This window comes from Orbicella faveolata, unplaced genomic scaffold (assembly GCF_042242905.1).
Source record: "Orbicella faveolata isolate gen_17 unplaced genomic scaffold, um_ofav_v1 contig_35, whole genome shotgun sequence".
Classification (NCBI taxonomy): Eukaryota; Metazoa; Cnidaria; class Anthozoa; order Scleractinia; family Merulinidae; genus Orbicella; species Orbicella faveolata.
The window spans coordinates 449,137-462,449 of record NW_028301564.1 but is presented as its reverse complement, the minus strand read 5'-3'; the positions used below and the strand labels follow the sequence as shown (position 1 = coordinate 462,449).

Here is a 13,313-nt window from a genome sequence, read left to right as displayed (position 1 = left end):
AAATAAACGAGAAGCATTTTTCATTCTTAAGACGTTTGAAACACAACCTACCTAGTCCAGAGGTTCGCGAATCTTTCTCAACTCCAGAACCCAATTTGTCTGCCTCAAGCGCCATAGCCAGTTCAAAGGACCTCGAAGGAGAACCAAACGTGACATCAGAAACTTCAAGCTTGCAATCCACTTCAGTGGCGTGACGAGTAATGTCACACGCCGCTCGTGCTTGTACTTTGTCACACAACAGGCTTGACGAATTAGGAAGCGCACTTGTATCACGTGTAAGGCTCGTGTCACCATGTCTTGTCACGCACAGTTCGTTTAGTCCTGTTATAAAACCGATTGAGTTGGTAGATGTAATTCTGGGCGTGGTTACGATGTCACGATTCTCACTGAATACAGGTTTAGGAGTGGACTGGGCCAAGGCTTTGAATGGAGTCTTAGTGGTGGGTGAAAGAAAGGTGTTTGGACCTGGCGATTGAAACAGGTTTGACTTGGGAGATGATGGAGAGAACACCTTATACTGGGAACGCCTTTCTACTGATGGTGAAACAATCAAAGGGTCTTCATTTAACGTTTCTGAGAGACTTTTGACGTCACGTCTAGATTCATCATGATAAGAATACTCCACTAAGAATTCCTCCGCTATGCAAGAATTATCTGCCGTCTGTGCTGGGTCGCGTACAGCGTCCTCTTCCTCCAGTGGTTCTAAAGGCAGGTCATTTGTTTTAGCATCGTCCATGGATAGCTCTACAGGGTCCATGGAATGATTGGCGGTCGAGCCAGAGAACAGGACTCGGGCAATACGCTGAAAAGATAACATGCCCTGATTACCAGAAAGGCTTTGAGTAACCAGAGTGCGTGTAAAAGCTTACAAAATAAGTCAGCCTCTGAGGTATAGCTCAACATTGTAACCGCATAAATTCAGTCAACACAGACTGAGGGGCTTAGAAGAATGTGACTGCTCTCGGATAGAACATCACTCCACCGCATGAGACGTCTTTATGAATATCGTGAACATTCATCAGGCCTGTCTAATTCAATGAGAGACACAAAACTATTGGGATCGACCGACTATTGACCGACTATCGACCGAGTGTTGACCGACTATCGACCGAGTGTTGACCGACTATCGACTGACTGTCGACCGATATATGATCGGTCGATTATCGACCGACTCTCGACTAATATATCGACTACCATATCGGTGGAGACTACCTACAGTAAACATGATCCAACTATTGCCTACTAAAATTATTGGTGCAGAGCCTGTCATTTGTACCTTACGAAAAGTTTGTGATAATACAGGACATGTGTAAAAATGAAATTATTTCAAAAAGAGATTACGAGATAACATTTAGCGCACCCTTGACGGAGGTTGGTCTTCTCCTTCTGTCGCGTTTTCATTCGTGTCTCCTGCATCTTCTTCTTCGCTATCACCTTCATCTGTAAAACACAAAATACAGTGAATTCGTAGGGAAAAAAAAGCGGTAGCGTGCTCATTCCAAAACCTATTCTGGAGCACAATCTGTTCCCCAGTCTTTACGACGTCGGTATTACTCGTAGACGCCGCGGAGCGGCGAAGGTCTGGAAACAAAGAAAGAGATGCTCATGGAAATAATACCCAAAACCCACTCAAAATGTATAAACTCTCCCACAATATGACGTATTTTACAGTAGAATCCCACTTAAAACCAAATAATGAAAGAAGAACCCGTAAGAGCCACGCTTTTAAGTTTGTAGTTCCTAGGGCAAAGAATGATATTTAAGTTTTCTGTCTTCCCACGAACAATCAATGAACGGAACTCTCTTCCTGAGCACACTGTGAATACAACGTTCGTGGATAGTTTTAAAGCAAGGCTAGTTAATAGTTATTAATGTTCCATGGTATTATTTTTAATGTTTTAGTTTTGATATCCCATTGTACTACTTTTACTCAGATTTTTACAGTTAGTGTGATATCTTACGATTTTCACCGACTTAACTAGGTGTAGATGTAGATGTTAGGAGTAACAAGTCCACTACTCTATTGTCAGTGACCACCAGAACAAGGCAAGGCAATTATCCTTTTTTTTTTTTTTTTTTTTTAACAGAAACATTAATGACTGGTGGCCAATTCCAACATCAAACTCATCTTCTATTTATAGCTTACACTCTCAACCTGGTCCTACGCCAGGGACGCCTCTAGGCATTATTGTCTCATTAGGAGGTAGAACCTTTTAACTCAACAGAGCATTGTGGAAAAAGTTCTTTACAGATCTGCAATGATTTATGAATAAAAATTAAAAACGAGACAAAACGCTTCAGGCGACGTTAGGAGAAAACATTTGTTCATTCGCACATTTCACCAGCGACAACTGTACCCAGTGAATAGAAAACTATATTCAATCGATATTTGTTCTATAACACTGTCGTACACTATACATTAGACATTAGAGAACAGGTCACAGAAACGCTTGGAAGCAAAGTAAAGACGGTTTAAATTAACTCTGACAGGGTATATGGGGTTTACAGCAAGGACACTCAAACCCTAACACTTATTTTCCACCCCCACCCCCTCCTTTTCTTGTTTTGCTTTGCTTTTGGTGACTATACAATGAGGACTCTCCACGAAATGTAAAGGATTAGGTTTTATTACATTGCAAAGATGCTAATCTCTTCCATGAAATGAAGAAGCCTCATTCTATAGTCACCGTAAAGAATATGTCGAGTATTCATGGTTCGAGTGCACTTAAAGTAACGCTTTAGGATGATCTCGATGTAAAATACCACAACATTCGCTCAATAAGGCGTTCAAGGTAAGTGAAAGATTCTTCCGTATCCTCCAGTGTGATGTTATAATTGATCACCAATGAAACTCTTAACATTCATTCGATTGATGGCACACTGAAATATGCACTACTTTGTCGTGTCTGAAAGTAGCTTTAATTAATGTGTACCGCCAGGAAAAAAAATAATGCGTGCCGCTCTCTGCGGCTTGTTGGTTAAAACTTTATGTTTAATTACTTAAATCCTGAAGATATTTTGTCTCCAACAAACTAAATACACGCCAACGTTTTTTTCTCGATGACGTGGTGTCGTTAATTAAGTGACATTCGTTTGTGATGATATTTCACCCTGTCCCTTCCCAATCTGTCTTTCTCGTGAATTTAATCATTTGAAAAACGCGCAAGTCTTGAACATTTTGTACGAGCGATAGTTCACAATGTCAAAGCATACACAGCGATAACACAGTAAGAGAGCTTTGTTTGCGCCCAAAGTCCATTGCGTGCGACTACCGTTAGGAAATTTTGGAAACGCCGACGACATTTTCTCATGAAATCCCGATAATTTAATCTAAACGGCTTTTAATCCTCAAGAAAGGGTTACGCATGTTAAATAATTCAAATAAGCTGGCAAGAAAGAATTAAGCTGGAATGGAGGATTATGATAAAGAAAAAACCGTTTAATCTTACTACTGTAGCAGGTGCAGCACTTTAACAAAACAAAACAAAACGGAACATTTCTAGCAACTTATTACCTGATACACACGAATTATATCAGAAATGTACGGGCTCTCCTCGAATATCTATACGACTTAGAGGGATCTCACGGGGACCCCATAGCCGTAGGCAAGATTGTCATACAATTCAAGATGTCTTAACCCTGACCTCAATCTCTCTTCCCTGGAATAGCTATACGACTTAGGGGGATCTCACGGGGACCCCATAGCCGTAGGCAAGATTGTCATACAATTCAAGATGTCTTAACCCTGACCTCAATCTCTCTTCCCTCGAATAGCTATACGACTTAGGGGGATTTCACGGGGGTCCCATAGCCGCAGGTACGGTTTTGATACAATTAAAGGTTCCTTAACCTTGACCTCAAACTCTCTTCTACTTGGGGTTGATTATATCTTCCCTGTCACTTAACGAGTCCCGCGTCCTGGAGTCCCCTTGTCCCAAAGTTCCCATACGATGTAAAACTGAGATCGGTTTTTGAATCTTGGAGTTAATTAAAGGCAGGTAAAATATCCCCGGGCAAAATAAGGATCAGCCGAAAGGCGACTTCGACCAACTCTGTCGAGGATCAAAGATAACAATCAATGAAATATGCTTTTTGATGTACTCTTACAAAACCGTTTAGCACATCAATAATGTATGGTATACAAGTAAAACGAATGATGACCACAAGCTCTTACAGAGCGTGGCGGCGACTTTGTACGAATTAACACATGTTAAGTACAGGGAGAAACGCAATTTAACATACCAAGCAAGTGGAAAGCGGCAACAAAGCACGAGAAAATTTCAAGTGGAAAAAAAGTCGAGATTTCACAGTTATTTATGTACAGATGTATAGACTTGAATCGTTAGTTTTTCAGTGATGTATTTATAATTGATGAGTACACAGCTTGCGAAGAGCTCCTTGACGAAAAACACGCATTTACGCTCGCAAAAAAAGATGATATAAACACCAATTAACACGCCAGGGGTAACAAAAAGGTCACAAAAAGAATTCGCTGCTTTAGAAACAACAAGTAGTTAAAAGTATTCCAGTCATTAGCGGAATGGATAAGGCGCACAGGTAAGGCAAGCTGAAGATAACGAGAGAGAGTTTGAAACCAAGATAAGCAGAGTGCCGAGCAAACACAGGATGGCGAAAACTGCCAGTTAATTCTCGAGTCAATTTCACTGTTGTGCTAATGGAGGGCTGTTTCAACGCTGATCATTAACACTTGAAAAGGATTTCTCCTACCTCCAGCTGGTCCTTTCATCTTCAACGGAGGAGTTGCCATCGATTCCGACCATTCTACAATATCATCGTCGCTACCACCCGCTAGCAAGCAAGACAGCGTCGAGGTTCTTTGGCCCTAGGAAGGTACAAAAACAAAACAACAGCACTCCACAGTCTACATCTACCATCTCATCCGTCGCTCGCCTGAGTTCCACGTTAACATAACAAAGCCAACGAGCAGGCCATTTTAGAGAAAATTGAGAATCTTACTGCTCGCAAGATAGGAGTTGACGGCGTGCGACTGGTTGAAACGAGGTACAAGATTTCATTTATTGTCACTTGCCACTGTGTGTAAGGTGAGTTTGCCGTGTAAATAGCACACATTCTCAGTGCAGTATTTAAGTTACCAACAGGAAAGGTCAGAAAACTAAACTGTTCAGCTTTATTAAAGAAACCCCCTGGTGATATCGAGCTACGTGTACTCCTAAAAAAATATATAGCGCTTTAATGAAAATCTTATCCATAAGTGAATTTGGCAAAAGGTTACTGTTTTTACAAGATGTTAGCGTATTCCACTTGATGTTTTAAATAAAATGCAGTCGCCTTAACGCCTAATAAACATTTTTGAAAATAAAGTCAAAGTCAAATTGAAGTAAAGTTAAAGTTACAAATCTACAGATTTGTATTCTGTGAAATTCAGGTCTGATTCCACTTTAGTTCAAAGCTTTACGAATGCCAATAGATCTTCGCGGCAAGGTTGAATTTACGAGATTTGTTCTGTCTACGAAAACTCTCTTACAGAACAGGTTCATCACGAAGGCAGATGTTGAAAACCAAGGAAGTCAAACAGTAAAACGATTAATTGCTGTATATACAAGCGTTTACAGAATATTTTTAAAAAGGTGTGAATTCGCTCAAGACGTTAGTAACTAATATGAGTATTTTTCAAATGAATTACTCAAATAATTATTACAATATTCAAAACAATTAAGACTGGGACAGAAGTTTTTTCGATATGATAATTTTAGCTTTGCTTTTTCACATCAGCTTTGTGGAATCTCCGTGGTACATGTACGGAACTCGAAAATATAAACAATAACATTCTTGTTCACTGTGAATAACGTTTTTGGACGAAACAATCGAAGTACAGGCATATGTAGAACTGTATGCTGTTACGACTGAAAGGCTTCCTCGATAAACGTTTGTATATCAATTTGAAAAGCCGCTACCATTTTGTTCAATAAATGGGAGAAAATTATTCCATTACGTATTACTTGAAACCATGAGAAAATATACAATAAAATCTGGTACCAGCAGGTCACGTTTATTTATATATATAATCGTGCTAATATAACTTGAACGTGGATACAACAATTATGACAGACAAGCTGAAAGTTCTCACATAAATTGCATCCTACATGTACGTCTTGTTTTACACTTGCATTTGTTAATTCTGCTAATCGCGACGTATTTCAGCGGAAAATAAAAGCTTAAGAGCAGCTTCGCCTAAATATCAACTACACTTGGAAATAGCGAAAAAATCGAATTTCTTCAAACTCGCCCAGAATGAAGCCCTATGGGCACTAGTTACAAAAATATCGCTTTAAGTTCGATAAATCAAAAATTATTTTTTTCCGCAATTTTTTCGTTTCGATGCCCCAAATCGGCCAAAATCCATCGAAAATGAGCGGCATATTCAGAGGCTCGTAAACTCAAAAGCAAAAATCTTCATTACAAACTGTTTGCACGTCGCATTTGTAATTCCTTTCTTGTCTATTTAGAGCTAAATAGATCGTGATTTGATTACAACTTAAATATTTGACGAATTTTTTAAGTTAACGACCCAAGACAGCTTTACAAGAGGTCTACATTTAGCCTATTTTCAAATGCTAAAAAGACGTTCTGGTACACGGCTTTTCCCGAAATGACTAGTTTGGTTTGAAAGAGCATTGTTTCTTCTTCAAATTACTGAAATAAAATTTTTGGGTAAATAAAATCGTGAGCGCTGAGATAGCGAACTAAATGCAGCACTTCGTCCTGAAAACGTGACCTTTGACCCAAGCGTAACGAAACCAATTACTGCAAGAAAACCCGGAAGAAAAGCAAACGTTCCGTTATTTTGAAACAATTTCTAGTGATATCTCTCCGAAACCATGATTGCAAGAAACTATTTCCAGATGTGAAATCTTGCAGGGTCAAAGACGGAGCTAAAGGGCGCATTTTGACACAATAACTTTGTTTGCTGAGAATTGAATTGCAGTCAATTCCAGTGAAATTTGCAAACTTGACGTATGTTAGCCGATACTTACCTGAATATTTATATTAATAGAAGAGTCGTCTTCTTGGATTAACCTTCAAAAGAAGCTGGACCCAGATTTGGACACCTCAAAAAGAAGAAATTTTTAATATTCCGTGACCTACCCGATGCTATAGATTCCATGCACATGCCAACCGCATGTTTGTCGTAAAACCAACTGAACTCCACTGACAGTTTCCATGGGCAACCCCAAAATAAACAATCCCCAAAAATGTAAAGTGAAATTGGCTGTCTTCATGAACAGTTAGAAGCTAGAGTCAAGTTCTATTACCTTTAAAAAGTGCTTGATTTTATTTGTTTGCGTCGACTTTGTTTACTACTCTCACGTTCTAATGCCGCGAATCATACAATCGGTCACACCAAAACAGTGGAGATCGTGCAGACTGCAGACACTTGTTTGGGCTTTTCATTGTGACTCCTTCTTTTGGGTCTAGTTACAAAATAGTGTTAAATATATCTGAAAGTTTGTCATTTATCCACAGGCTGCACAAGCGCAGTATTTGACTTTTGATTCAATAGACAAACGCGTACAAGACTTTGTATGGGAAACTTACTCAGTCTGCACGGTCCGCAGTGTTTTGGCGTGACCGATACTACGCAGTATTCGAACGTGACAGTAACGACTGAGTGAACAACGTAGAATCAAGCATTTTTAAAAGGCAATGGAACTTGACTCTAGCATCTAACTGTTCATGAAGACAGCCAATTTCACTTTACATTTTTGGGGATTGTTTATTTTGGGGTTGCCCATGGAAACTGTCAGTGGAGTTAAGTGAGTTTTACGACAAACCTGCGGTCGGCATGTGCATGGAATTTAAGCTAATTTATAGCAGCGGGCAGCTCACGGAACATTAAACATTTCTTCTTTTAGAGGTTTCCAAATCTGGATGCAGCTTCTTTTGAAGGTTAATCCAAGAAGACGACTCTTCTATTAATATAAATATTCAGGTAAGTATCGGCTAACATACGTCAAGTTTGCAAATTTCACTGGAATTGACTGCAATTCAATTCTCAGCAAACAAAGTTATTGTGTCAAAATGCGCCCTTTAGCTCCGTCTTTGACCCTGCAAGATTTCATATCTGGAAATAGTTTCTTGCAATCATGGTTTCGGAGAGATATCACTAGAAATTGTTTCAAAATAACGGAACGTTTGCTTTTCTTCCGGGTTTTCTTGCAGTAATTGGTTTCGTTACGCTTGGGTCAAAGGTCACGTTTTCAGGACGAAGTGCTGCATTTAGTTCGCTATCTCAGCGCTCACGATTTTATTTACCCAAAAATTTTATTTCAGTAATTTGAAGAAGAAACAATGCTCTTTCAAACCAAACTAGTCATTTCGGGAAAAGCCGTGTACCAGAACGCCTTTTTAGCATTTGAAAATAGGCTAAATGTAGACCTCTTGTAAAGCTGTCTTGGGTCGTTAACTTAAAAAATTCGTCAAATATTTAAGTTGTAATCAAATCACGATCTATTTAGCTCTAAATAGACAAGAAAGGAAGTACAAATACGACGTGCAATCAGTTTGTAATGAAGATTTTTGCTTTTGAGTTTACGAGCCTCTGAATATGCCGCTCATTTTCGATGGATTTTGGCCGATTTGGGGCATCGAAATGAAAAAATTGCGGAAAAAAATAATTTTTGATTTATCGAACTTAAAACGATATTTTTGTAACTAGTGCCCATAGGGCTTCATTCTGGGCGAGTTTGAAGAAATTCGATTTTTTCGCTATTTCCAAGTGTAGTTGATATTTAGGCGAAGCTGCTCTTAAATCTCTATCACTGAGCCATAAAGTGTGCTTAGCCTAAAAGAGATCCTTCAATAATGGCTGGATTTGATAAAAGCTAGAATCATTAACGAGCTGAGAGCAAGGATGGACTAGACCAACCAAAAACTCAAAACTGTTTCATGTTTTACTCCAACGACCTGACACTTCTTTGGCAAAAACTCTTGAGAATTGTTTTTCCAGTATGAGTCTTTTAGCAGGCAACCATTGATAATTATTAGACCCCAGAACTTGAGATTCTTTAAAAAGGCTCAACTTACTGGTAACAATTTTGTCATGACATCTGAACTAATTGCCTTATACTCATACTGCTTCTAAATTACAAAAATGTCCAAGCTTGTACACGGGCACAGTTTTTAAAATTTTTCGTTAATTGTTCCTTGTTGTTTAAATCTTTTCATCACTTGTGTTTGTTCATGATCTTCTTTGCTAAAATACTTATCAATATCTCATAGGGATCCTCTGAAGGGAGGGAGTGGGTCATTTTTTTGAGCGGGTGCGGAGTATGGAGGTTGGTGTAAGAGGGTTAGGGTTTAGACTCACTGGCAGTCAAACTGCATATTAATTTTCTCTTGGTACAGTATACATAACGCACTCATTGCTTTTAAGTTTCTCTCAAAATTTTGTTCATGGAATTTTGCCACTGGACATGTGTAAGTACTGACTTTCATTCAGTTCCTGAAGGAGTTTGGAGTGGGGGTGAAACACTCCCAAATTTTGATAGGTGCTCCAAACCACTTCTTGCTTCCTTTTAAAATGTTCTTGAAAGAAAACATTAAGCACTTAATGACTGGCTTCAAGGGAAACTGAGATTTTTTATGTCCCCAAAACCCTCAATGTTCCCCAAGGGGAAACTTTGTTTTTAGTTGGAGGGTATAGCGAAAATCTTAATGGAAAAATTTCTGTGGGCCAGTCATTATGTGTTTTGTTATACCTCCCAACTCAAAAATAGAACAAACTGAGAAAAAATTATTTGCTTGACACTGGCCGGCACACAAACTTGCCATGATTTCAAGGTGCATGTCAAAAGTTCAAGTTGTTGTCTCCCTTAGGAAATAGTGAGTTTTGTTTGCTCTAGGGAGTTATTGAGTTGACATGTGTCACATTCTCCTCCAATCGGAAAAAGTAATATTTGAATTGGGAGGTATAACAAAGATTGCTGTTCAGTTATTTTTTTTTTTCTGCACTTTACATATACATGTACACCATGCAATTTGAAAAAGTCAGGTCTTGAGTCTTACCATGATTTCTGCTAAAATATCTGGTGTTGTTTTTCCTCTTATGAACCAGTCACTTCCACTTCTGTACATGGAGGGAGCCACTGGAGTGGCAAGAACCTGAGTAGAGCTTGGGCTTGCTTCAGCTGCCTTGTATGAAGTGTCTCCATGACAGGTAGGCTGCGACTCTAAGCCTTCACACAGACAACAAATCAAATTTATTGTCAGTTAAGTGAGGATGGTGATGAACCCTGCCGAATTCTAAGGTGGCTAATGACAGTTGACAGCATTATTATGTCATTTAGTATTTCAGGGATATACATGTAGCTGAAAAACAATTAGTTGCCAGACTCAACCTCATTGACAAGCCCAGCTGGCATTCAATCTTTTGCACATTACATGTAAAAGTTACATGTACCCCAAGTCTTTGTTTTCTAATGAGATTTCAACCACCGAAAAGCTCTCTTAAGCTTTCACTGAGTGAAATTAGCTTGCAGGAGCTAGAAGCTACATGTATATGCACATCCCTATTACATTTTAAAATAATTTTTTTTTTTTAACAGCAGGATCTACATTGATGACACATGTGTATAAAATAGCTGATAAATAGCAGCTAGCCCATATTAACCAATATATTTTCAATTATTATTGTTAAAACCCCTTGCTGTTAACATTACACTGCAGGTCACAGAGCAGTTCAAAAAGCCTGACCCTATGAGGCTGGGTACATGGCCTTCAAGATTTGTTTGACCCATACATATAGATTACATCACAATAAATTATACATGTATATACATTGTACAGTCAGACTTTTTCTGTAATCCAGTCTGTTGATTTTCTTTTCTGAATTTTTGGTGGCTTTGTCCACCTTCATCAGAGTTACAATATCAAAGTTTTTTATTGCTCCCACTACAACCCTGCTTGCTGTTATTTTATTGACTATTAAAATCAATGGTAAGTAAGCGTGGGGGAGCAGTTTCCTCTTGTTGAGGGCAGCGCTAGGTACAATCACGAACAAATGCAAATGTAGGGAATGAACCCCTCCCAACCCCTACTACTGGACATTTACTTAAATAGTTCTAAACAAAAACAAACCACTCACTTGATGATGGGGTGTGAGTAATTGATTCATCCTGTGAGAATAAACATGGTGTTTCAGAAATGTGATTGTTCTTGTATTTTGAAGTCAATGGAGTCTTAAACTTGTCATTGTCCACTATCTTGGAGCTTTGAAGGCAATCATTATAGGATGCAGCTTGCTGTAAAGTACAGGTGTCTAGTGACACATCATGTTTATAACAGAAATCTGCCGGTGTAAGGTTATCATCTTTCATTAAATGTTCACTGACTTCACCAAGTCCTGCAAAATAGGTCACAAAAGATGTCATGAAAATTCATGCATTTTGCATCAATGTTTACAATATCACATTTCCCTATCTTATGTTGTCAGAAGCAACTCAACAAACAGTACAGCCATATTATTATTTAAAGGTGTTTGTTTATAATGTAAAAGCCTATCACGGGGGTTTCATTTAGGGTCGTGTGCCGAGAAAATTGGCCAGCTGTAAAGACGCTGTTGCTGGCCTGGTTTGATTGTCTAGAGGAAAGTTTTTCTCATAAAGAAGTTCAGTTCAAAAAGCTTTGCCTGCCTGTGAAAACCAGTTGCCATCCTGCCAAAAACGTTAAAGAAACCCCTGCTATTAGCATCACTTGACTTGTGGTTTTATGCTATGTACACTGTTGTTGGTATTCAGCACATACAAGTAGCTATTTTCTAATCATAATGATTTTTGTAACCAACAAACATTGCATATGTACATTGTACATGTGCACATAAATCTCCAGTGGCAGACCAAAGGGAAGTGCCAGGCTTTCCCACTTCACCCAATGGTTAGGGTACAAGACTTGAAATCCAGACCTCCCAGGTTCAAATTCCGTTCTGAACACTACACATGTACGTGTAGCTGATGTTGTCCTCCATAGTCCTGAGTTCAGCTCCTCTGCCACCTTTGTAAATAAGCAACTGGACTGCCTCTAAGTGCCAGTTAGGATTTTTAACCATGTTATATGTTGATTTTCAATATTTGTTTCACTGCTTGTTTCCATTGGCCTAGAAAAGCTCTACTGGAGGAGTGGTCAGTTAAGATATTTTTTTATTTATTTATTTATTTATTTAGATTTAAATGACATATTCCAGTCTTTGAGACATAAGTAAAGAACAACAATTTCCATCATCACTTTCATTATTGGAAACTTAATATGAAGCTAGAAAAGACGTAACCTACATTCTGCCACTGATTTCGTGTCATGCAGACTGCAGACCAGGGGTAAAATGAGCACTATCGACTGTAGAATTTTAACTGAATCGTGTCATCATTTCCATCATTGAGAGCTAATCATAAACAGGCTAACCATAGCGTTATTTGGGCTCACAAGAGCATTATTTAGGCTAAACGGAGTCATATTCAGTCTAACCAGAGTGATATTCAGGCTAACTGGAGTGAAATTCAGGCTAACCCAAGTGCAAACTTTCACTACGATTAGTCTGAATAACCCTGTTTACGGTAAACAGTCGATAATGGAAATAACACGATATCTATTTAAAAAAGTTTGTAATCTGCAGTCTGCATTTTACCTCCAGTTCGCAGTCTGCATTTTACCCTCAGTCTCCATGCTCCGGTCCGCGGTCTGCAGTCTGCGTTTTACACTGACTGGTTTAGGAATGTTGCATGTTGGCTCGCATGACCCGCTGGCTCGCACTTTGTACAGACTCGTGCGAAGTGATAAAAGCACCGTCTGCATGCATGTCATTTATGACTCTTTTAGCCTCGAATATTTGCACTACACACCATATGAGACTTCGGTTTTCTAGAAGCGGTAAGCTCAGAAAATCAATGCAAAAGGTTTACAGCATCGTTCAGGCTGAACGAGTACAAACATCATGAACACATTATACACACCTTCTGGGCATTTTCTCTCCAGTAAATCTAACCAGAATTGTTCAGTAACTTTTCTCTTATCGATGAATGACGTTTCTGTTAGCTGTGAAGTTTTCAGAGGGCACTGTTTGTTGTAAATCAGCTGAATGAAAGGCTCCATGACTCAACCAGCAGCCGCCATCTTGCTTTGAGCTTCGCGCCAGTTCTTCTAGCCCGATTCAGTCTCCTCGCGGCCAAATCAATGGTGTGGTTCCCATTTTTTTGTGGGATACCTGTGGTATGGTGTCCTACACTTTTGTTGTCAACGTACGTACAGGTATTGTGTTGTTGTTGTTGTTGTTGTTGTTGTTG

The 13,313-nt window shown here is 39.0% G+C and overlaps 1 protein-coding gene across 1 annotated transcript in view; it reads right to left on the bottom strand.

The window, feature by feature from the left end:
- The window catches only part of LOC110056852 (uncharacterized), a 38,180-nt gene extending 25,037 nt beyond the window's left edge, over positions 1 to 13,143 (bottom strand). The window contains exons 1-6 of the mRNA XM_089273329.1: positions 12,984 to 13,143; positions 11,126 to 11,383; positions 10,048 to 10,217; positions 4,729 to 4,843; positions 1,361 to 1,581; positions 52 to 802 (exon numbers count right to left, since the gene is read on the bottom strand). Of these exons, the coding sequence (XP_089129455.1) occupies positions 52 to 802; positions 1,361 to 1,581; positions 4,729 to 4,843; positions 10,048 to 10,217; positions 11,126 to 11,383; positions 12,984 to 13,122 (1,654 nt within the window). The 5' untranslated portion in view covers positions 13,123 to 13,143. The remainder of the gene's footprint in view (positions 1 to 51; positions 803 to 1,360; positions 1,582 to 4,728; positions 4,844 to 10,047; positions 10,218 to 11,125; positions 11,384 to 12,983) is intronic.
- Between the last annotated feature and the right edge of the window lie 170 nt (positions 13,144 to 13,313).